Raw genomic sequence first — 25265 nt, forward strand, 5'->3', positions numbered from 1 at the left:
CAGTGTATAGACTGGCGCTCTTTTGTACCTCCATTTTTGGCTTATTAAATTTGTCTTGAAAGTGTGATTTTTAGCCCAATTCTTATTGAAAAAGAGAATGAAAGAAAAATTGTCGTAATAGAATTTTCAAAGGAAAACCGAATAGAGGTAAAATTATTGTAAATAAAAAACTGCACCAACCTATTAATTGCACTGTATTACCTACTTTACAGATTACTTACTTAAAACAATAATTACAATTGCCGCGGCTGACGTTAGTAAATATTTGTCTTAGCTTTTATTAGAGAACATTTACAGATTATCATCAATATTTAAGTTGTTAATAAATGTTTAGTTTTATAATTATATAGAATTGTAAAAATATAAAAAATTTATGAAATTTAAAAAAAATTACAATATACAAACAGAATTCTATATTTTTAAAATTACTTTGTGGTTGTCGCCATAACTGCATTCCAACTTATCAATTGTTTTCATAAAGTGCAACTCTGTGTTTACATTTTTTCGCACTCAATTTATGAGAGCAACGATTGAGTGATTTTTATTCCTTTTTAACTACACGTGCGTTACAAGTTGATTTTATTTAAAATTTTGTGAAAATTGTTGTATATTTTTCTTTAAAAATATGGCTAAAACTAAAAAATCTATAAATAAAAAGGTATATATTTTATAAATTGAACTGATAGAAGTAAAAAATCTGTTTCATATTCATAGAATTCTTTACAAAAATCCACAAAAATGATGGAAAGCAAAAAGGTCGCTGTAAAAAAGCAGCAGGAATCTGATGAAGAAATGTTACTGGATAAGGAGGATTACGATTCTATGATAGAAAATGGTACTAGTGAGGAAAGTGATAGTGAAAATGAGCAACAAAATGAGCAACCCTCCGAAGATGAAGTGGAAGAAGAATATAGTGGTAGTGATGATGGTTTTTCGGACAAAGAAGAAGAGAAAGAAGAAAAACCTAAGATGTCCCAAGCTACAAAGAGAAAGCCTAACGAGTCAGTGGAAGTAACACAAAATAAAAAACCTAAAGGTAACAATCCATTTGCCCCCGAAAAAGTAAAAGCTCCCACTTTGGAGGAGATAAACGAATTGAAAGAGACACGTAATCTTTTCCACTCCAACATCTTTCGTCTGCAAGTTAAGGAAATGTTGCAAGAAGTTAAGATTAAAGATAAATATAACAATTATATCAATACGTTTATGGAACAGTTTAAAAGTTTTGTAAAAAGTTTAAAAAATCAAACGGAAAAGCAAGATATTGATAAGTTAACGTGGCTTAAGAAATCTCAGCTAGCTGTACCTATTAATCTACAAGCCTTAAAAGTGCAACAACAAAAAGTATTCCAATTTCAGTTTATTAAACCCACTACAGAACCATTTTTATTGGGAGCTTGTAATACACAAACTTTGTTGGGACCCAAATTACAGGCAGACATAGCTGTTCTTATGCCGGAGGAATGTTGGCAAAAGGAAAATTATCTTAATTTACAATATGATCAGAAAAGAGCATATTATTTGACTTATTTAACACAAAAACTTTTGGAATCTAAAGTAATAGCTGGTTTAAGGGAGGAACATCTTAAATTCAATTATTACAATAATAATCCCTTAAAATCAGTGTTGGAAATTACACCTCCAGTCGAGGCGGGCAAGAATTTGTCACAGAAATTATCTATACGTATTTTTATAGGCTGTGAACAAAATTCCTTTAAACTTAACCGTTTTGTACCGTGGAATAATAACATACGTTCTAGTCTGTTCGATAGCGACGATGAGGACTCAGTACCCTTGGCTACACCCAGTTATAATGCTAATATATTATTTGATTTGACAATGTATGAAAATCAAAAGCTTCTTAAGGAAGTATTTGAACTACATAAAAACTTTCAAGAGGGTTTAGTTTTACTCAAAATATGGCTGCGTCAACGTCAACTAGATGTCGGTTATGGTGGTTTCAATGCCCATATATTAGCTATGTTTATAGCGTTTTTATTTAAACAACGTAAGCTGCACAGCAATATGAGCAGTTATCAGGTGGCTCGTAATGTTTGGAATCATTTGGGTGAGTTGAAAAGAAAACCTTTTTGTTTAATTATATTTTTCATTTTTTTTGTCGTTTATTTAGCCTTTTCATCTTGGCATGAAAATAACAAGGGCATTACTTTGTGCAGCAATATCGCCGCCGCTATAGCCAATCAACCTACGTTAGAACAATTTCATGCCTATTATCCTGTAGTATTCATCGATGTTACTGGCTTTTATAATATATGTTCGAATGTTAATGTTGATGTTTATAAAAGAATATGCTTGGAGGCTAAATTGGCGGTGGACATGTTGAATGATATGAAAGTGAATAGTTTTCAATTGTTATTTATGTCCAAATTGCCGCTTTATTCACAAATGGATCATATTTTAAAGTGAGTTGAGTTTGTGTTTAAATTATCTTTATCTTTTTATTATCTTATATCGTTTTTAGAATAAACAATTCCGATGCTATAGAACAAATCCTTGAAATGCATGTTACACCTGCTGATAAATACAATTATGCTGGCTATGCCTATCCACAACTTTTGAAAGTAGTTACCAGGTAACAAAAATGTCTTAAACCTCTCTTGCAATAACTTAATTTAACCATAACAATTTCCCTTAGTCTGTTGCAAAAAGGTCTCTCTAAACGTGTGCAATTCATGTTGCCCTTAGAACAATTGACCACGCCTTGGAGTGTTAATGAATCTGCCGTTGCTGCACCACAACATTTGCATTTAGGTCTTATTCTCAATCCTGAACATGCCTACGAAATACTCGACAAAGGTCCTGAATCTATAGATGATGAAGCCGCTAAATTTCGTGCTTTCTGGGGTGAGAAAGCCCAATTGAGACGTTTTCAAGATGGCAGCATAACCGAGTCTGTAGTCTGGGCTGCTGCCAATGATGATCTCGCCAAAAAACGTTTAATTGTCCGCAGTATTGTTTTGTATTTGTTGCAACATCATTTTCAGCTTGAAAACAAAGATATCGAATATATAGCTGGTGAATTTGAATCCGTAATTGAATTGACAAAATCTTTCAAAGTGGACAGTTTAAGATTGAATAAGCAAAAATTGAATCAAGACACTAATGCAGAAGCTACCGCTCTACAGGTGATAAGAGAATTTGATGATTTGGCAAGAAAATTGAATGGTTTAAAGGAGTTGCCTTTAGAGATTGTATCTATAGCGGGTATATCACCTGTATTGCGGTATTGTGAACCACAACCTATTTTACCCAGGGCGAAGTGTATTAAGGAGCAAATATTCTCGGATCATATACAGTATGGTGTTATACAGTTGGGTAAGGAATATTTTATCAAAATATGAATATTTCATTATAAAGTTGTCACCTAACGGAGAGGAGATTCAATTGTCGTTGGATCTCCGCTCCGGAATGACCCGATTCTCAATCGGACAACGATTGTCAACTCAGCAACAGCTGTAACAACCAGAAGTTTTTTCCCCAGGGAAGAACATCCTGTTACAACAACAACCTATTGATTATTAGTGTTATTTTCAATTTTTAGGACAAAGTGGCAAATGGCCTGGAGAACTGACCGCTTTGCGTGCTCTCAAAACAGCATTTTACATACAAATTGCTGAATTGGTGCAAGAAAAATACAAACTTATCTGCAGAGTCACCTACGATGGTGTTTTGATTTTAAAACAGGGCTATTGTTTCAATCTAGAAATAGCCCATCCCAAAGAGGTGGGTTTGCTTAAAAAGGAAAAAACCGATAAGGGTATAACAACTCATATAGACTGTGCAGAAAGTATTGCCCTCGAGAAACGTCATTATATTCTACCCAAAGTAACGGGTGCCTTAAAGTCACTCTATCAAAATCATTCCTCTTTTGGACCCACTGTTATGATAGCCAAAAGATGGCTATACAGTCAACTTATAGACAATGGCCTTTGGCCAGAAGAATGTACAGAATTGATGGTAGCCTCACAGTATTTAAAGACAGCCAGTCAGTGTATAACCAATTCACCACAAATAGGTTTTATAAGATTTCTGCAATTGTTGGCGCATACGGATTGGAAAACGGAATTGTTTTTGTTAAATTTCAACAGTGCAATGGAGGGTAACTATTAGGAAATATATTGTTTAATTTGTATATAGAAAATAACTTAAATTTGTTTGTTTCTAGAAACGGATATATCCGATTTGGAACAACGTTTCTCAACGGAACGTAATACATTCCCGCCACTTTGTATTGTTACTTCTTATGATCAGAAACATTATGGCAAGATTTGGAGCACGGAACAGCAACCTAATGTTCATGTTTTGGCGCGAGTTACTTTGCTAGCCCGTCAAACCTTGGAAATTATAGAATCCACTCTGCTGTCTTCCTGCTTAACACTCATAAAGCCAGCTAAAGTATTTAAAGCTCCCACGCAAGGTTACGACTTTGTTATACAACTAAAACCCGATCAAGTAACCAATAGTTTAAACTTGGATTTTGGTTCATCTTTTGTGGAGTTTACCAAACCCAACTGGCATATGCCTTTGGCTGGTAGTAATTTTGTAGCTAATGCTGTGCAAAAATTAAGGGTAATATCATTATTCAACCATTCTAATGAGTTTATAGAGATAAACAACTCTTTTGTTTTTGCTCTTAACAGGAAGCCTATTCCGATTTTGCTGCCTTTTTCTATAATCCCTGTGGCGGCAAAGAGATAGCTGTCATCTGGAAACCGACCGCCTTCAATGCTAAAGAATTCAAAGTTAATGATGTTAATGGCTGCTCTTTAACATCGGATCACAAACGTGTACAAGCTAAAAAAGAAGTTTTAATCGAAGATTTTAAATTCATTCTTAAAGATTTCTATTTACGCATGGGTTCCTTAGAGTTTGTACGACAGTCCAATGAACAGTCAACACAAAATAAAACGCAAAACACAAGCAACAATACAAATCGTTATTTTGGAGTAAAGAACGTTTCCGCATCGGAAAATGTTAAATCCGCCTTAAAACAGAAATCCAACGGTTTAGCTAAAAGTAATCATCACAAAAAGCCTGCCATTGTCAGTAAAAACAATGCGGAATTGAAAGCAAAACCTCAATTAAAAACTAAAGCAAAACCGCAATTAAAAACTAAAATTAAATCGAAAAAATGTCTCAAGAAAACGGCATAAAACTAAAATAACATATATTGTCTAGTTAATTATGTTTAAGTAAATGTTTATTACATTATTTTAATATAATCCTCTAATGTTTCTGTACAGAAATTTTTATAAATTTAAAATTTTTAATTATAAATTGCGTTTTTCTATTATTGTATTTTAGTTTATGTTAAATAGTTAAAGTTAAAATTTAATTTTTTTCTCTTTAATTGTTCTCTAGCTCCTAATATTTCTTCTGATCTAGAGCAGCATTCATTTTGTTGTTGTTCTTGAGTATTGGTTTTCTTATTACATAGACTTTTTGAGCGGCAGCAACAACAACAGGGCTTGTGTATATTTTCTTGTTTTCTGTCGTCTAGAGTTTGCCAATTTATTTCCGTGCTTGATGTTCCTTGGGAGTAGGTCATGGGAAACTGGAAAATTTTGAAGAAAACTTAACTGTAGGCGAACCTGTAGGCTTTAATATAATATCAAAACACTAAAGACTTAACAACAGACTAGACTATAGAGAAGACTAAAGACTAGAGTGTAGAGTAGACTATAGACTAATATATAGACTACACTGTAGACTAGATTATAGACTAGACTATAGACTGAATTATCAAGAAGACTATTATAGACTAGACTATAGACCAGTCTTTAGTCTAGACTTGAGTCTAGTCTATTGTCTAGTCTATATTCTAGTCTTATAGTCTAGTCTATAGTCTAGTCTTTAGCCTAGTATTTAGTCAAGGCTTTAGTCGAGTCTATAGTCTAGCCTATAACCAAGTCTATAGTCTAGACTATAGATTAGACAGCCTAGACTATAGACTTCTCTACAGCCTAGACTAAAGACTAGACTATAAGACTAGATTATAGACTATACTATAGACTAAACTATAGACTAGACTATAGACTAGACTATAGACTAGACTATAGACTAGACTATAGACTAGAATATAGACTAGACTGAAGACTAGAATATAGACCAGACTATAGACTAGACTATAGACTAGATTATAGACTAGCCTGTAGACTAGACTATAGACTAGACTATAGACTAGACTATAGACTAGACTATAGACTAGACTATAGACTAGACTATAGACTAGACTATAGACTAGACTATAGACTAGACTATAGACTAGACTATAGACTAGACTATAGACTAGACTATAGACTAGACTATAGACTAGACTATAGACTAGACTATAGACTAGACTATAGACTAGACTATAGACTAGACTATAGACTAGACTATAGACTGGACTATAGACTAGACCATAGACTAGAATATAGACTAGACTATAGACTAGAATATAGAGCAGACTATAGACTAAACTATAGACTAGACTATAGACTAGACTATAGATCAGAATATAGACTAGACTATAGACCAGAATATAGACTATAGAACATAATATGGACTAGACTATAGACTAGAATATAGACCAGACTATAGACTAGAATATAGACCAGACTATAGACTAGACTATAGATTAGACTATAGACTAGGCTATAGATTAGACTATAGACTAGAATATAGACTAGACTATAGACTCCACTATAGACTAGACTATAGACTGGACTATAGACTAGACTATAGACTAGACTAAATACTATACTATAGATTATATTATAGACTAGACTATAGACTAGACTAGAAAATAGACTAGACTATAGACTAGACTAGAAAATAGACTAGACTATAGACTAGAATATAGACTAGACTATAGACTAGAATATAACTGAATTACTGACTTAACTGTAAACTATTTCTTAGGCTAGACAATAAATTAGACTATAGACTAGTCTATTGACTACAATAGGCTAAATTATATACTAGACTATATACCAGATTAAAGACTGCTATATAAGAGACCAGACCGACTTACTGGAGCTGAGGTATTAACACATTTATTCCATTGCAGTTGCTGTTCAATTGAAGCCACCACTGGTTGTTCACACTGCGTCGTAGACACTTCCATGGGTTGTGGACAAGATGTGTAACACTGTTCAAATGACATTGCTGTTAAATGTTCATTTACATTTCGTTTGTCATTTAAAAATTCCAATAACTTGAGAAATTGTTGATTTGCGCCATTCAATAAATGCATCAAACAATCGTTAGGATTTTGTAAATTTATGAGTTTTAAATCACCATTAGGCATTAATTTGCTTAGACTAAATAAGCGTGAATCTTCTATTTTGCGTACATCCTGTTGGGTTAGTAAAAATAAATCTTGACCTAAAATTAAGGGTACTACTGGCAGAAAGGAAAGAAAACAATATGTTTTTAAATGATTTTAAGAGGATTTCTTAGTTCTTACCTTGTTGAGGAGCTAAAGCTTGTTCGGAAATTTGTGTTAATTTTATAGGTAAGGGATTTGGTAACATAATTTTTCTGAAGGTTTTAGGAAAAAATTATTAAAGAAATTAGAATTTATTTTGAAATTTCTATTTTTGAAAATATTTTTTGTTTAGTTTTTATTTTGTGAAGTAAAAGTCTTAATACATTTTTGTAATGTTGAACAAGTTTTATAAGTTAGTTACTGCGTATGCCGGGTACTTCCAATTTAATGGATAAATTTTCATCTTTTATGGGTGTGGCATTGGTAGAGCCCGGCTCTTTTTCTTTAGTGCCAAAATCAGGATAAAGTTTAGCCACTTGTCCCAGAGGAGTGCATAAACGGCCTGAAAAGTCAGCACGTTTATTCGATTGAGAACGTTCCACACTGGACACTATATCGAAGAGTGAACGTTGACCCACATTGCTAAAACTACGTTTGCTAGCCTTTAGCAATTGCGTACTGCCAGAGCTGCTGGTGTCCATGGAATGAGGTGGCGATAAAGGTGAATCGGTGGTAGCTCTTATAATAGATTTACCAGCAGCATCACCTAAAATGTCAATAAAAACTTTGTTATCTTTTACCTAAGTTATTATAAAACCATTTACTTACGCGCCAAATCTGTTTCAGATTTAACAGTAGCATCACCACAAGCCGCTCTTACATTCTGTATATTTTCCAATATAACTTTATGATAGGGTGTGCTGGCACACCCCTTAATTAGTACCTCCAGTTCGGCACATAACAATTTATATTGATCGATTTTCTTGTGACCCTTTAAACGATTTGCACTTAAGTTGGGAAACGGCAATGGTTCTCTTCTTGTTGACGCCGTATACAATTCGTAAATATTTTGTTGACATTGTATTTCATCCGCTTTATCCATATCTTCTTTAGCTAATTTACGCAAGAAATTCGGCAACCAGTGTACACTGCGTTGTAAATTGAAAACCATTGTTGTACTTAATGTTAAAGGGAAATAAAGGGATCGTGTGTATAAACGTTCTCGGGCTTTGTGTAGATTTTCTTCGGGTTTTGTCTTAGATTTGAGAGGAAGGAATCGATGAGCCTTAATGAATGCAGCAAAGTCGGTTATACGATAGTCAGCAATACGACCACCAGGTCCTTCGGATATTGAGGGTGGATCTTCGAGACAAGAGCGTGTTATTTGTAGAGCATGAATGAAAATTTCTCCACCTCGAGCGGACAGTAAATGACTGGTGGTTTTTCCACCGGTTTTTCTGCAAATAAAGAACATTTTTCACTTTAGTGTGGTTTAAAAACTTATCTTTAGTCTACAAACTATATCATAGCTTAGTATATATTCTAACCTAGACTATATTACAACCTAGAGTTAAGTCTTTGTTTACCTGGGCATTTCCAATAAAACCGAACGACCATTAAGCAAAAAATTAATTAAACAAGAACTTGGACGTGATGTTACATCAACCGGAGTTACACGATGTTGAGCCAAACAGGGTGGACAAGCAGACATGTCGGAAGCACCACAGCCTCTGGGAGTGCACCATTTCAAGGTAACAGTTTCATATTCGGCACCCTCTTTAATGCTAGTGGGTAATAAAGCTTCATTGCCACAGATGGCCGTATGAGCATTGCGAGCATGAAGAATTTCCACATCATAATTGGCACTGGAATTGGCATTTTGTTCTTCCTAAAACAAAAACACACAAAAATACATAATATATCTTCGATTTTGCTATTGCAAAAGCTTACCTTCATGGGTATACCCGTCACTGTGGTACTGGCCAAATCATAATGACTCATTATCAAATGTGTCAATTTGTTGGAGATTTCCGGTGCACTTGTGGTGTGTATTTCCGTGGACAAACAGGGCGATAATTCCATTTTACTGCGATTCGTTACCAAAGACTCTATATTCAGTGGCACCATATTGATAATAACCAAATGGCAATGATCTATATTTAATAATTTCTTTTGTGTCATGGCCAAGGTATTCTGTTGCATTAAGACATTATGGAAAATATCCTCTAAACTTTTCATACTGGGATTATCTCGTGCTGAAGTTATACATATTACCCGTCCCTTATTGGGTATTTTTTCATTAGCCATATTTGGATTGTTCTCTTGGGCCTGCATTAAGTTAATTTGATGTTCTGTCGGCTCAGCCAGTGCTTCTATGGCCGCCCTTAGGCCATGTATTACTGAATAGTCGGATGATTGGGGTGTATTACGTTGTGGCACCCCTACCAATGCCATGGCATTTAAAACGTGAGACATATTTTGTGTGGCAAATTTCCAAGTATTCACAATATGTGCCGCCGTATCACTTACTATGAAACGTATTAACTTACCACGCGGAAATAGATCCCAAACAATGCGACAATATTCTATGGAAGATTCCACAGAGCAGGTCCATAAACTTTTACTAAACTGCAGGCCAGTGGAACTGCCAGCAGCTGAGGCCGGCAGAGGCGCATCTGTTGTACCACCACCGGTCTTACCTTTGAGAAAATCTAAAGGTATGTAATCTTCACTTGATATACTAAAATATTGCGTGTGATCTAATACGAAAATGGTTTTCTGATTTAAATCATACATTTTTTAAGTTATTATTGTTGCAAAATTAAATAAAACATGTATATAATTAACAAAAGTGGAAAAGCAAAACAATTTCTGTTGCAACAGTTTTGTTATCATTTAAAATAGTGTTACCTATTTTATGGTTTGTAACAAAGTTAGGGGGGATTTTTTGATACATAGGAAAATGGGTAAAATATTTTTAGGAATATACTTCTGGAGATTTTAAACTATAGTTTTAAATATTTTTTAGTATTCTTTACTTTAATATTTTCTAAAATAATGTGACAGTATATACTTTGTTAAATATATTTACAAATACGTAAAATAATTATTTGTCAACAAATGTGAGTGCTTTAAAGTCATGGCAACACTGTTGAGAAAAAGAAGAGCACATAAATAAATAAAGTGCTGCTAACTTTAAATATATAAAATTTTTGTAATTTTCAAAGAATAATAAAGTTAGACATTTTTTGACAGAAAACCCGTTTGTAGGCAATATAAGACATTTTTTCAATTCTTGATATTTATATTATTATATTTTTTCCAATATTATAAATATCTTTTTAAACTTTTATTTTGTACAATAAGCGTTTTTCACTATCTTTATTTTAAAGCAGTATACAACATTGCTTATGTACTGTATAATAATACAACCCTGTGTGATAATTGGTACCGTTATTATGACGCTTGTGTAAATTTTCCCAGAAAAAACAAATGTCTTTGAGCTTTTATTGCTTGTTTTCTTTTCAATCTTCGAAAATAAAAAAATAAATCGGAAATTAAAATTACTTTGAAGTTTTGTTATTTAATGTGTGGAAAATTTGACTTCGTTTTTCTTGTTTAAGTATGTAAGTCTTCTCGCAACCAATGTCCAAGGATGAGTTAAAGTTTAATGAATGACTCTTGGCTTCATCTTGTCAACTAACCGGTAGCTGTATAAACCGGAAGTTTTTTCCTATGGACAGCCAAACTTGCGTCTGCAATTATTCGTGAGTAAAAGCTATTTCTTTGTAAGATTCTTTTAAAATTAATATAAGAAAAATGCTTAAGAATTCTTCTAATCAGTACTAATATGACTAATATATTAACAGGGTTCATATTTGGAATCTGCATTAAAATCTTGACTAGACTTTAACCTAGACTTTAGAAGAGACTGGACTATAGTCTAAATTGAACTCTAAATTTACAAAAATAAAATAAACTATACTATTCTCATTCAAATTTTATTATTTACAATATTTTTTTTACTATTGTTATCTCTTAAATGCTCCACATGGCCCATTCTTAAACGATGTGCTCTCAATGTATTATAACGTTGAAAACTATCACCACAAACTGCACAAACATACGGTCGTTCACCGGTATGCGAACGTAAGTGAATTTTTAAATCCTGTGTATGTTTAAAACTACGTTCACATTGCAAACATTTATGAGGTCTCTCATTGGTATGCGTACGCATATGTTGACGTAGATCATCGGAAACTCGAAAAGTTTTCTCACACACCTGACACTTATAGGGTTTTTCACCGGTATGTAGACGTTTATGACTATTGAGTTGTGTTACGAGTAGAAAAGCGCGTTCACATAAATCACATTTAAAAGGCCTTTCACCCGTATGACGTCTAAGATGTACGGTTAGTTGAGTTTTACTAGTAAATGAACTGCCACATATGGGACATAAGGATCCTTTATCCATTGACTTCAATGATTTGTTGTTATTTGTATTACTTTCAGTTTTTTCTTCAACTTTATTTAAAGAATGTTTTAATTTTGTGTGATAGATTAAACTCTTTTTTCGTGAATATTTTTTGTGACATTTATCACATTTATATATGTAATCCTCTTCCGGACGTTTGCTTATTAAAGTTACCGTTTCGGGACCATGAAACGTACGCATATGTTTATACATATTGCAATAACGAGTAAATTTATTGCCACACAACTTACATGTGCATTTTTTCTCTTCCGGTATATGACTTATTCTTTGGTGTACTGCCAATAGTTTGGAATTTTTAAAAATTTTATTACATTTATCACAGGGTACAGCTATATCATCTGTATATTCGTTGTTCTTTTTTGCAGGGTCTTGCTCTTCGTTTGGTTTTATTATACCTTTTTGCACCTTTTTTCTGTTAAATTTTATATTATCTTCTTGCCATTCAGAGTCTTTAGATTGCTGAGATTCCACATCGGATTCGTTTATTGTTTCTGCTCTTTGTGATTTTCTGAAAATGTTAATGATTTTAGAAGAAGTTAAAAATAATTATAATTAAAATTTACTTTTCCAATTTGTTGGTCTCATTCGAATTACACTGTTTTACCCCTTGTCGCTTGCATTCTTCTTCCGAATACACTTCAACGACAACTTTCCCAAGAATTTGTTTTTTCTTCGAACAATCAAATGTTTCCTTTCTTTTTTCATTCGCTTCATTTTCAATCTTAATTTCTATACAAGGTTCTAAATCGATTGGAGTCTCTTCTAAACATTCCAAATTTGCCTTTGTCAGTTCTGGTTCCTCTTTTATTTCCATACAAGTTTCCACATCGATTTGTGTTTCTTGCAAACATTGAAATTTTTGGTCATTTAACATAACATTAAGTTGTTCATTGACCTCAGCAGCTTGTTGTATGAAATTATGGGCAGATTTTAGGCGACGTGAACATTTACCACAAATAATTTGTGGTAATTCCACAGATTTGTTATCCATGATCTTTTTTAGATGAAAATTAAAAAGATATAAACTGAGTTTTGCATTTTTTTTCTTTTAATTATATTTTATTTACATTAATATTAGTAATATCCTGTAAAAGTTCAGCATAGGATTTTAAACGTTTCTTATAATCTCGTGTCTTTGCTGAAAGTGGAATCCAACCTTTGGTCGCATTAAAGCAGGTGCGACATTCATGGTTTATTGTTTTTGTAGTTTGAGACATATTTTTGGAACTTATTTAATTGTATGTAAAAAGTTTTTGGTCGATTTTATAATTTTAGTATTTTTATGGCATCTTCTTCTTGTTTAACTAGTCATTCATTTAAATTGGGGAGTTAGATATGTATTGACGTGTTTTCAGATTTTTTCGAATTTAAAAACGTTGGGACCGTTATAAAACTGAAAAAATGTTCTCAAGACACGATCTAAGGAAGAGATAACATATCAACAACATATCTTGACTAGACTATAGACTAGACTATAGACTAGACTATAGACTAGACTATAGACTAGACTATATACTAGACTATAGACTAGACTATAGACTAGACTATAGACTAGACTATAGACTAGACAATAGACTAGACTATAGACTAGACAATAGACTAGACTATAGACTAGACTATAGACTAGACTATAGGCTAGACTATAGACTAGACTATAGACTAGACTATAGACTAGACTATAGACTAGACTATAGACTAGACTATAGACTAGACTATAGATTAGACTATAGACTAGACTACAGACTAGACTATAGACTAGACTATAGACTAGACTATAGACTAGACTATAGACTAGACTATAGACTAGTCTATAGACTAGACTATAGACTAGACTATAGACTAGACTATAGACTAGACTACACTATATATTAGACTAGACAATAGACTAGACTATAGACTTGGATATACAATATAATATTGACATAACTAGTCAATATACTAGACTATAGACTAGACTATAACTTATGCTATTTGCTCCAGACTATGCTTTACTGTAGACTTGGATGTGGACTATACTATAGACTAGACAGTACTCTAAACCATAGACTACACTATAGAAAGACTAAAAGTAGTGAATAGACTCCCGACTGGACCATAAACCTGACATTAGACTATACTGTAAACTAGTTTATAGACTGGACTATAAACTAGACTATAGATAAGACTATACTATAGACTAGACTATAGACTAGACTATAGACTAGACTGTAGACTAGACTATAGACTAGACTGTAGACTAGACTATAGACTAGACTGTAGACTAGACTATAGACTAGTCTATAGACTATAGACTAGATTACACTATACTTTTGACTAGACAATAGACTAGACTATAGACTACTCTATAGACTAGACTATAGACTAGACTTTAGACTAGACTGTAGTATAAGCTTTAAACTATACTGTAGACTTGAATGTGGACTATACTATAGACTAGACAGTAGTCTAAACCATAGAAAGACTAAAAAGTAGTGAATATACTCACGACTGGACTATAAACCTTACATTAGACTATACAGTAAACTAGTCTGTAGACTAGACTGTAGACTATATATTAGACAACAGACTAGAGCTTAGCCCCTTGAAAATATGGGTTAAAATAAAAAAATTAAAACAAAACTTAAAAAAGAGCACATTTATTATAAATTAAAAGCTTTTTTTATTAAAAATTAGATTTTTTATAAATTTAGAATCAATATTGACTATAACTGGTTTAAATATTAATTAAATGCAAAATATTCGATGTATTTCTAATAAAAACCCCTTATAAATTATAGAGCACAATCATTTCTTTTCTCATGTCTTAAGCGATGCGCTCGCAATGAACTTGCTCGCTGAAAACTATCACTGCAAAGCGAACAAACATAAGGACGTTCTATGGAATGAGTACGAAAATGCCTTTTTAAATCCGAACTAGATTTATAACAACGTTCACACATTGAACACTTAAAGGGTCTTTCGTCGCTATGCGAAATCATATGTTGACGTAAATCTTTAGGAGCAGCAAAACATTTGTCACACAAATCACATTTATAAGGTTTATCACCGGTATGTTGACGTCTGTGTCTATTAAGTTGGGTATTGAGTAGAAAACAACGTCCACACCATTCACATTTATGAGGTTTATCATTGGCATGATAGCGTAGGTGAGCAGTTAAGTTTTTCTTTATAGCCAAATATTTGCCACATATAGGACACAATGAACCCAGATCCGAAGATTTTTCTTTATATTCTTTTATTATTGAAGCTTCATCATTAACCTCTGCCATATGTTTTAATTTCTTATGTTGTATCAAATTAAACTTACGGCAATATTTCTTGGGACATTTATTGCACTGGTAAATATATTCACTTTCGTCTATACTACTTCTTTTCGGTATTATAACCGTATCGGGACCATGTGCGTTTCGCATATGCAGATACATGTTGGCAGGTCGTGAATATTTATTACCACACAATGGACATGAACATTTTTTCTCTTTCGGTATATGGCTTATTTTTAAATGCAGAGCTAAAGCTTTTAAATTTGGATATATTTTATTGCATTCCTTGCATGGTATTGCAATATCAAAATTTTCTTCATTTTCGAAAGTGATTTTTTCACGATTTGTGATTTCCAGTTTACTTCTATCATGAGCTTCCACATAATCTGATAACTCCGTGTGGTCAAAGTTAATAGAGTCATTTGCTTGATTTGTTTCTTCTAAAGATTGCTGATCCAATTCAAGATTTCTAGAAATATTTAGATTTTTTTTATAAAAAACAAGTATTTAAATTGTTATGCCTTCAACTTACCCATCCAAGTCATATGTATCGTTAAAAATAACTATATTTTCTTCATCTTTTATTTCAAAGCTAGTCTCTTCATTCATTTCCAGTTCACTGTTCTCACACTTTGTTTCGGGACAACGTTCTATATTGATTTCTATCTTCGGTAAATATTTAAAATTCTCTTCTACTTTATTTCCCATGTTATCAGTTTCCAATTTTATACTAGAGTCTACTTCTTTCTGTACATCCTCTAAACATCCTAACTTTAGTAATTCGTAAAGTTTTTCATTGACTTCCAATGACTGCAGTTTAAATCTATGAGCAGATTTTAGACGCCGAGAACATTTACCACAAATAAATTGTGGCAATTCCAAATTATTAATGTTATCATGCATCTTGGTAATAGACAATTTAAAATATTATATAAAAGCATTTTTTCCTTATATTCATTAAAATTTACTTCAATTTGTGTTACTTCCTCTAGAAGTTGTCTGTACGATTTTATCTGTTTCGTATAGTCTTTCATTCTTTTGCTAAGACAGCTCCAGCCATTTTCAGGATCAAAACAGGTGCGACATTTCTTGTTTAACCATCTAGTAGTTTCCGACATCTTAATATTAATGTTTTCATTTAATAAAACTTTAATTTATTATTAAATTTTTAATATGTTTGCAAATGTAATGAAATGTTTTGATCACTGAGTAAAGCTGTTTATGTGTATTTATATTTTCTTCTTATGTTTAGTGTCATTCACTTTGCATTGCTAACGTAAGATTCATTCACAAGAATGTTGACATGAATAGTTTTTACATAGAATTTTATTGGTGGTATCAGCCTTTTAAGGAAATTATTAACATACATATATGAGCGGTAGGTAAAATAATAGAGCTATTCCTTGGGCCAAAAGAAGAATTTGTGCCAAATGCAAAAAATTATCTTAAAAGTTGCAATCTGTAGCGTGTACACAAAGTTCACTCAAAATACTGGATTAAAGACTACACTATTGACTGAACTATAGATTAGACTGAAGACTAGACTATGTACAATCCATAATCTAGGATTATACTACACTATAAATAGACTCAAGTCTAGTATAGGCCATGGACTAGGCTATAGACAAGACTATAGTTTATAGACTAAATCAATAACTACAAACTAGAGTAATGACTAGATTATAGACCGACTATAAACGGTACTTTTCAATATAAAAAGATTCCTTGCTTGGCATAGAGACAGCCTGCTAACCTAACCTACCACAAAGGGATCACAACATGGACCCAAGTGTGCCCCTAATGCGAACTGCAAGGGACAGCCTGCTATAGAGTCTATATACAGAGGAGAAGCGTCAGTTGAGACATTTACTTAAGTTTAAAATCAGCTTTTTATTATAAAATTATTATTTTTATTGTTTTTTTTTTTAATTTCCTTTTTTTAAAATATAATTTTTTTGTTTTACTCTATGATGGCTACGTTCCACCGCCCTTTTAACGCTTTTTTCGAATTCTAAAGCTCTTTGCTCGTGAAAAACACCTAAAATTTATAGAGTACACATAACATTAATTAATGTAAACATTAACAAGTTATTTGTTTATATATTTATATACACACACCTCGCAAAATATTTTCGATTAAACGAAGTTTCGCCAACGCTTTCCTTCCCCACCTTCCTTCCCAATTAAACATTTCAAGTAGATCATCCGTGAATAATTCACGTAAGACACAATTCACATCCTCTGACTGTCCTTTCAATTTATCCAAATATGTTTTCTGTGAAGATAATATAGTTAAAAAAAAAAAAACTAAATATTAAAATTAAAAAAAAAATAATAATTATGTTTTTACCAGTGTTTGTGCAAACTCTCGATTGTTAACTTTTTCTTCCATTTCCTCTACTGCCTCGAGGGTCGTCATGGGTAGCATATTATCAAGTTCGTTTAGAATTTTTTTATTAACTTTGCCAGGCATGTGGCTCACCGATTTATTCAGTTTTTTAATGGCCACCTGTCGTTGCACTAATACTCTGGACTGTGAGGCCATCTCAGGTTTTGACAAAATCTGAAAATGAAATATTTTAGTTTAAATAAAAACAAAAAAACAGAAGTGAAATTACTGATACTAACACATGATTCAATATCTTCCAATTTATTGGCAATTTGCTGTTGATTCGCCACAATCGCATCCTGAGCATTGCTTAATAGATTTTGGTTATTAATAATACTTGTTTGCTTAAATGAAATGAAATACAAAATAAATTTTTACAATAAAAGTAAAAATAATAATATTTAAACTTAATTAAAATTGTAAACTTACAGTTTTTTCTATATTCTCCAGTCTAGTATTTATCTCCTTTTGACCTTGCAGAATATTTGTTAACACTTCCAACAGATCTTTAATATAAATGTAAAAGATAATTATTTTCAATCTAATGGTAATTAAAACAATAAACAATAAAATAATATTAACCTTTATTAGTTGATGGTAAATTATTAGCAATATCTCTAGTTACCGAGTTGCATTTTTTTATTAGAATGGGCTGGTTAGCTAAAAAGTAAATATTTATTAAAATGTATGTATGTTCCTTAATATTAATACATTATTACACTATCTAACGAACAAAAATTTAAATTCTGGTTGTTCTGAAAATAATTTTTTCCTTAAACTCTTCTCTATGAATTGTATGTGAATTGAAATATGTTGCCACTTCTTGCAAGGCGCCGCCTTTATAGAAAAACACATTCTTATCTTACATTTGAAGCATATATAAACCCTACATGTGCAATAAAGGCTATGGATGAAGAATCGCGGATAAAAAAATGAAGCTTCTGTCTTCACACCAAATCCGATGAAATACACTTATGACTCCATTGGTTCTATTTTGCGCACCCTTAATAGTACCTCAGGTGGTAATCGATCCCACTAACTCCGCTCTAACAAACTAGAACACTAACTCCTAGCATTCAGGAGGCCCCCCTTAATAACAACAACAACTGCCATAAAGCCAAACTTAGTGTCTTCTTATTGCATGAAAAATAGCAGTAGGACGCTTACGATTTAATCTCCTTTCACTTGCCTCTTCTATCAACATTTCCCACACAATTTGAATTTAATCTTTTATAACAGAAGAACTACATCCTTGCTCAACACAACTGGCCATATCTGACTTACAAACCAAACTTATTTTCGGCACTTGTGCTAATTTTAGTTTATTACATTCCACATCATTTATATCAACAAACTCAAATGTCCTTTTTGTCATGTTGTTTAGTTTTTTATTATAGTTTATTTATTCAATTTTTAAATATCTTCTTTGATTTATCTTATTTTTTTTTTTTTGTCAAAATGCAGATTAAAATAATTTTTAGATTTTCACTTTTTTCACTGCGTCTTCTACTGTTATCACAGCAACAAAAATCAAAGATACAAGCTGACAAGCTGATAACGGCGGCAATTGGCCGCTGGTTAAATTTTAACGTTTTTCTTTAAAAATTTTGAATTATCGAAAATTTTCTATAGAAATCGAAAATTTTCTATCGAAATAGAAAATTTATCGTATATTTTCTAAAAATTTAGAAAGTATTCTATAGAAATTGAATATTTATCAAAATTTTTTTTCCAAAATTTAAAATTTATCGAATAAATTTTTTAAAAGCAGAAAATATTCTGTAACAAATTTGTTTGGGATATTACCTAAGAGCTCTATTATATGAATAAATAAAATATTTACACTTTTTTTTAAGAATTTATCTCATTTTAAAGATAATAGTGGATCCTCTATTTACTTTACCATTAAGTGGACGATAATACATTCAATTCATGTATTTTTCGATGTTGTCTCAGTGTAACCGGTCGTTGAAAACTATCTCCACACACCGTACATATAAATGGTCGTTCACCGGTATGTGTTAACATATGTATTTTTAAATCCTGTGCAAATTTATAACGACGTTCACATTGGTTACATTTATTGGGCCTTTCATCGCTATGCGAGGCCATATGTTGACGTAAATATTTCGCTGAGACAAAACCTTTGCCACATTTCTCACATTTATGCGGTTTATCACCGGTATGTTGACGTCGATGTCGGTTAAGTTCGGTAACAACTAAAAAACTACGTTCACAAAAATCACATTTAAATGGCCGTTCACCAGTGTGTTGCCTTACGTGAGCCGTTAAGTGATTACGGGAAGTAAAAACTTTGCCACAAATTGGACATAATGAACCCGGATTTACAGCAGGTGATTTCTTCTTTTTCGTTTCCATTGTACGTGGAGAATGTTTTGATTGTTTATGTTTGACTAGACTTTTTTTCTGGCAATATTTTTTGGGGCATTTATCACATTTAAAGATATAATCACTTTCTGGCCTTTCGGGTTTATTCATATAAATAACTGAATCTTGTCCATGTACCGCACGCATGTGTGCATACATATTGCTATACTTAACATATTTGTTGCCACATAAGGGGCATGAACATTTCTTATCGTCCGGTATATGGCTAATTTTTAGATGACTCTCTAAGGCTTTAGAATTTTGAAATATTTTATTACAAACATTGCAGGGTACGGCCGATTCGACAATTTCTTCATTTAAGCATTTATTAACTTTGCTTAAAGATTTTGTTTTTGTTGGAATTTTATTAGTTTCACTGTCATCTTTATTGTTATTTGAGTCGTTATGTTTTCCTTCGAAAACAGAATTATTTGATTCAGTTGCAACATTAATAAACTTTTTGTCTGCTTTCTGTTTGGCTAATTTTCTGTCTGATACTTTTTCACTTTCCTGCCAGTCTGAATCCGAATCTGTAATATTTGTGTCTATAGATTCAGAATCATCCAAATCGTTATATCTGTATATAAAATATTAAATTAAATGTATTTGTTTTTAATAAGTATTTAGTAAGTTATGTTTAATACTTACTTATCGATTTTCAAACTTTCTCTTTTTCGTGTATCTCCATCTTTATTTTCTATAGTTTCTTTTAAACCATCCAATGAGTCCATTTCCTTTTCAATTTGTTTGTTTTCAATTTTTATTTCTAAAAACGTTTCTAAATCGATTTGTGTTTCCTGTAAACAATCCATTTTTCCCTCTGCTTCCAGAGCATTATTTTCCACTTTAATTTCTATTTCTTCTCCTATAGCATTTTTGGTCTTCTGCATGGTAGACAATTTCTTATTTAGCATAATGTATAGTTTTTCATTGACTTCTTTGGCTTGTTGTATAAATTTATGGGCAGTTTTTAGACTACGTATACATTTATCGCATATTGATTGGGGAAATTCTCGATATTTGTGTTCTTTGATCTAGGATTGAAAAAGAAATTTAAACGTTTTACTTTAAAGTATAAAGTATGCTATATATAAAGTATTCCATAAAGTTTACATTCATGTTTGTGACTTCCTCTAGAAGCTCAGCATAGGATTTTGTTTCTTTTTTATTAAAGTAACTCATCTTTGTTAGAGGATTTAAACCTCCACTGGCAGTAAAACATGTACGACACACGATATTTGTTAATGTCATTTTTATTAAGTTATTGTGATTATTATTGTTATTAAATGTTAAATAAATAACTTATTGCTACTTGTAAATAAATATCCTTTTTTCGCGGAAAGGGTTTAATCAGTGATTTTTAGTCAGAGAAGATACATATTTGTACATAATTGTACTTTTTAGGTAAATTTGTTGTGTTTAAAAGTACGACAGTTGTATTATGTGTATGGGATAGATAATTAGATAGATAGATAGATAGATAGATAGATAGATAGATAGATAGATAGATAGATAGATAGATAGATAGATAGATAGATAGATAGATAGATAGATAGATAGATAGATAGATAGATAGATAGGTTGATAGATAGATAGATAGATAAATAGACAGACAGACAGACAGACAGACAGATAGATAGATAGATAGGTAGACAGACAGATATACTGTCTGTACTGCTGGCCTTATTTCCGTCCTCGCGTGATATATCAAATTCTTTAGTACCGTCACATATTTCCCCATCATCATCCCCATTTTATTTTTTTTATTGTTATCAGGTTTTTCAACTAGTCATTCACCTTGTATTGATAGCCAAGAAACACCATGAACCAGGAATATGATATGGTATTCCTTAAAGGATGCAGATACAAAATTTTTAAGTAATAACGTATAAAACAAAGTTAAAAATTCTTTTTTATTTCATTTCAAATATCAACTTTACAAAATATTAATAATACATAGAAGTAAAGAGAAAATCTTTCATAATTATTATGACAACACTTATTTGCGCTCATACATTTTCCGATGTCTTCTAAGTGAACTTTTAAGGGTAAGATAGATAGATAGATAGATAGATAGATAGATAGATATGTAGATAGATAGATAGATAGATAGATAGATAGATAGATAGATAGATAGATAGATAGATAGATAGATAGATAGATAGATAGAAGATAGATAGATAGATAGATAGATAGATAGATAGATAGATAGATAGATAGATAGATAGATAGATAGATAGATAGATAGATAGATAGATAGATAGATAGATAGATAGATAGATAAATAGATAGATAGATATGTAGATAGATAGTTAGATAGATAGATAGATAGATATATAGATAGATACATAGATAGATACATAGATAGATAGATAGATAGATAGATAGATAGATAGATAGATAGATAGATAGATAGATAGATAGATAGATAGATAGATAAATAGATATATAGATAGATAGATAGATAGATAGATAGATAGATAGATAGATAGATAGATAGATAGATAGATAGATAGATAAATAGATATATAGATATATAGGTTGCGTAGCTGTTAGTCGTAGATCGGTATAAGGTATTGTACTTGTTTGGGCTTTTATTAAAATAATGTACCATTTTTTATACCATCTCCGTTTTAATGTTTATGTTTATTTACAATATCTTCTGTTATAAATAACTGTTCACCTTAAAGTAATAACACAAAAATACCGTGATCCGAGGTGATCATATTTGGGGTGTTATTTCTAAATAGTAATAGCGTAGGGTATACTATTTAGTAATATTGCACTAACTAATAAATGATATGGACTCAAATGAGTCTTTGATCACATTTTTATTATTCTATCCAATGGATAGTATCCATTTATTATCTTTCAGTTCATTTTTTCAAACATTTTATTTAAAACAGACTATTTATTAATACCATTTTTTAACATAAACAAACTTTTACGTTTTTTCTGATGGCTAGATTCTCCCAAAAGTTTTTTCAATATTTGAAATTTAAAAGATCGATATATGTATGTATGTACATAAATATATACTACATACTCCGAAGAGAGTATTAACCATGGTATAAGTTATATATTTAAATCATGGTATATATTTACTTCCAAACAAATGATAGCCTAGTACTAGTACTTCTAAATTACGCATTAAAAATAATAACTATTAATGTATCAAACATAAATACATAAAATGTATATTTTTATTGATTACATCATATTCATGAATAAATTCCAAAGAAAATTTTAAGTTTTTATAATTAGAAAATATATTAACTAACTCTTATATGTACTACTTTTAACACGACGACACAACTTGATCGATAATTTCAAAATGTTGCTGTTTTGTCTGATGCAATTTTAACGAATTACTCTGGGTAAACGTACTGTGACACACACCGCATGTATACGGTCTCTCACCCGTATGTATACGCTTGTGTATATTTAAATCTTTTGAATGTTTAAAGGCTTTCTCACACTGATCACACTTATAGGGACGTTCATTGGAATGTGTACGCATATGAATTTTTAATTTATTCGATCTGGCAAAAGGTTTTTCACATATTGTACATTTGAATGGTTTCTCACCGGTGTGTGAACGACGATGGGCTTGCACATCACACGGCCGATAGAAGGAACGTTCACAGAGATCACATTTAAAGGGTTTATCACCGGTGTGACGTCGTATGTGTACATCTAAATTTGATTGTGTATCGAATTTGGAACCACATAGAGTGCAGAGGAAACGTTTTTTAGGCAGAGCAACACGTTTAGGTTTTTGCGCTACATTATCAGGATTGTGTTTGAGATTCATATGGGCTAGCAGATAATATTTGCTAGTATAAACACCATCACATTGTTCACAAGCAAATTGACGTGGAAATTTTCTCTGTTGTGTTATGTGTTCTTCTACCGGTTTGTCTTTGTGATGTGTTCTCATGTGGGCATACATGTTGTGGCGTCGTCCAAATTTTGCCGTACAGTAAGGACATTGTACTTTCAACTCTTCGGGTACGTGTGTATGACGTTTATGACGACTTAATAAACGAGCATTTGGAAATACCCGATCACATTGGTCACAGGGTGTGGGTATATTATCATCAACTTGTTTTTCTTTTAGTTTCTTTTTAGAGCGCACAGGAGTTTTGGGTTTATCTACAGTCTCTTTTGTTTTAGCAATTGTTGTAGTTTTTTCTTTAGCCCAATCGGAATCATTGCTTGTTACTGATTCATCCTCACTATCGCTTAGTCCTTTTTCATCATGCTGTGTAAAATCTTTATCAAAAATATCATCATCATCATAATCATCTTCACTATCAGACATAATCTCTTTTTGCTGCAGCGGTGAAGTGGTAGTTTCGAGTACATCTTTGAGGGGAATACTAGAAAAATTATATTTAATTTTTAATACATTATGCTAATTAATAGTAATTGTAGTCTATTATGTGTTTAAAACAGGTCAGTCATTAGTTCGTCTAACAAACAAAGACTCACTTTTCTTTTTTTGCACTTGCAAGTTTATCTGTTGCCGTAGTATCAATTACAGCTCCACTACCACCATCATCCGGTTCTTCTAATTTAAAATCTATCTCAATTTTTGTTAAATCCGGCTTATTGTTTTCACCCGCTTCCTCATCTTCCATTTTTATTTCCAAACAATTTTGTATATCTATCTGAGCTTCCTGCAGGCAATCTATGGGTTTATCTTCATCGGTTTCATTAAGCATAGACAATAGTTTATCATTGGCTTCCTGAGCTTGCTGGACGAATGCATATGCGGCTTTCAATTTACGTACACAGCAACCACATATGTTTTGAGGCATTTCCTTGTCACTTTCATCCATCATCTGCAACTATGAGAGTTTAAATAAGATTTTTTTCAATTTTTTCTACTTACATCAATTTGTGTTATATCCTTTAGCACTTCACCATAAGATTTTCTTTCGTCTTTTTCTTCTGTTATCATTTTAGTTAACAATTGTAGTCCTTTGGAGCCATTTAAGCATGTTCGACATTTATTCTTGTATTTATTTGTTTTAATCATTTTGTTGTATGGAATTATTTATGGTGTAATTTTCTATTTCTAGTATTATCCTTAAAATTGTAGCTTATTTTTTTGTTTATATCAAATAGTTGTTTACAAATTTTTGTTGTTGTCTTTGTGCTACTCACTATTTATTGATAGCAGTAAAAATTTGCGTGCACTGAGAGAAATTTGTAAAATTGTATTTTTAGTTTAATTGTTCAACTATTGCTATCAATCTATCTTAAATCTATCTATCTATCTATCTATCTATCTATCTATCTATCTATCTATCTATCTATCTATCTACATATCTATCTATCTACATATCTATCAATCTATCTATCTATCTATCTATCTATCTATCTATCTATCTATCTATCTATCTATCTATCTATCTATCTATCTATCTATCTATCTATCTATCTATCTAT

At 31.8% G+C, this 25265-nt stretch overlaps 7 protein-coding genes across 12 annotated transcripts in view; 1 reads left to right on the forward strand and 6 right to left on the reverse strand.

Annotated features, from left to right (window-relative positions):
* The first annotated feature begins 582 nt into the window (after positions 1-582).
* LOC111686837 (nucleolar protein 6) lies at positions 583-5292 on the forward strand. Its single transcript, XM_023449219.2, has 8 exons — positions 583-658; positions 715-2068; positions 2132-2423; positions 2483-2593; positions 2657-3336; positions 3563-4120; positions 4187-4590; positions 4662-5292. Exons 1-8 carry the CDS (start codon positions 626-628, stop codon positions 5172-5174), a joined length of 3945 nt encoding a protein of 1314 aa, XP_023304987.2. The 5' UTR covers positions 583-625; the 3' UTR covers positions 5175-5292.
* Positions 5192-7633, reverse strand: LOC111688568. Of its 3 annotated transcripts, none has more exons than XM_023451077.2 (3): positions 7472-7626; positions 7037-7407; positions 5192-5575 (listed from the first exon to the last, which is right to left on the reverse strand). In XM_023451077.2, the coding sequence occupies exons 1-3, from the start codon at positions 7536-7538 to the stop codon at positions 5327-5329; spliced, it is 687 nt and encodes a 228-aa protein (XP_023306845.2). In that variant the 5' UTR covers positions 7539-7626; the 3' UTR covers positions 5192-5326. The 3 variants fall into 3 exon arrangements, with proteins under 3 accessions (XP_023306845.2, XP_023306846.2, XP_046803988.1); XM_023451078.2 differs by having other exon boundaries at positions 5194-5575; positions 7037-7404; positions 7472-7633; XM_046948032.1 differs by having other exon boundaries at positions 5372-5575; positions 6997-7407; positions 7472-7633.
* LOC111688562 (protein asunder) lies at positions 7576-10168 on the reverse strand. Its single transcript, XM_023451072.2, has 4 exons — positions 9224-10168; positions 8860-9161; positions 8102-8730; positions 7576-8039 (listed from the first exon to the last, which is right to left on the reverse strand). Exons 1-4 carry the CDS (start codon positions 10067-10069, stop codon positions 7687-7689), a joined length of 2130 nt encoding a protein of 709 aa, XP_023306840.2. The 5' UTR covers positions 10070-10168; the 3' UTR covers positions 7576-7686.
* A 192-nt stretch (positions 10169-10360) lies between these two features.
* Positions 10361-13053, reverse strand: LOC124419286 (zinc finger protein 675-like). Its single transcript, XM_046947950.1, has 4 exons — positions 12836-13053; positions 12332-12762; positions 11272-12276; positions 10361-10421 (listed from the first exon to the last, which is right to left on the reverse strand). The coding sequence occupies exons 1-4, from the start codon at positions 12983-12985 to the stop codon at positions 10361-10363; spliced, it is 1647 nt and encodes a 548-aa protein (XP_046803906.1). The 5' UTR covers positions 12986-13053.
* Positions 13054-14409: 1356 nt separating this feature from the next.
* On the reverse strand, positions 14410-16243 carry LOC111688569 (zinc finger protein 420-like). The gene is made up of 3 exons (XM_023451079.2): positions 16000-16243; positions 15564-15934; positions 14410-15500 (listed from the first exon to the last, which is right to left on the reverse strand). The coding sequence occupies exons 1-3, from the start codon at positions 16147-16149 to the stop codon at positions 14540-14542; spliced, it is 1482 nt and encodes a 493-aa protein (XP_023306847.2). The 5' UTR covers positions 16150-16243; the 3' UTR covers positions 14410-14539.
* Positions 16244-16728: 485 nt separating this feature from the next.
* Positions 16729-21182, reverse strand: LOC111688566 (zinc finger protein 239-like). 4 transcript variants are annotated; one of them, XM_046949326.1, is made up of 7 exons: positions 18588-18870; positions 18003-18080; positions 17850-17926; positions 17660-17764; positions 17382-17594; positions 17150-17306; positions 16729-17069 (listed from the first exon to the last, which is right to left on the reverse strand). In XM_046949326.1, the coding sequence occupies exons 1-7, from the start codon at positions 18622-18624 to the stop codon at positions 16957-16959; spliced, it is 780 nt and encodes a 259-aa protein (XP_046805282.1). In that variant the 5' UTR covers positions 18625-18870; the 3' UTR covers positions 16729-16956. The 4 variants fall into 4 exon arrangements, with proteins under 4 accessions (XP_046805282.1, XP_046805283.1, XP_023306844.2 ...); XM_046949327.1 differs by lacking the exon at positions 18588-18870 and adding an exon at positions 19324-19492 and having other exon boundaries at positions 16731-17069; XM_023451076.2 differs by having other exon boundaries at positions 16834-17069; positions 18705-19092.
* A 1870-nt stretch (positions 21183-23052) lies between these two features.
* LOC111689594 (zinc finger protein 91) overlaps positions 23053-25265 on the reverse strand; it is a 7326-nt gene continuing 5113 nt past the window's right edge. The window contains exons 5-7 of the mRNA XM_046947951.1: positions 24706-24868; positions 24303-24661; positions 23053-24190 (exon numbers count right to left, since the gene is read on the reverse strand). Of these exons, the coding sequence (XP_046803907.1) occupies positions 23107-24190; positions 24303-24661; positions 24706-24868 (1606 nt within the window). The 3' untranslated portion in view covers positions 23053-23106. The remainder of the gene's footprint in view (positions 24191-24302; positions 24662-24705; positions 24869-25265) is intronic.

The sequence above is a fragment of the Lucilia cuprina genome, chromosome 4 (assembly GCF_022045245.1).
Source record: "Lucilia cuprina isolate Lc7/37 chromosome 4, ASM2204524v1, whole genome shotgun sequence".
Classification (NCBI taxonomy): Eukaryota; Metazoa; Arthropoda; class Insecta; order Diptera; family Calliphoridae; genus Lucilia; species Lucilia cuprina.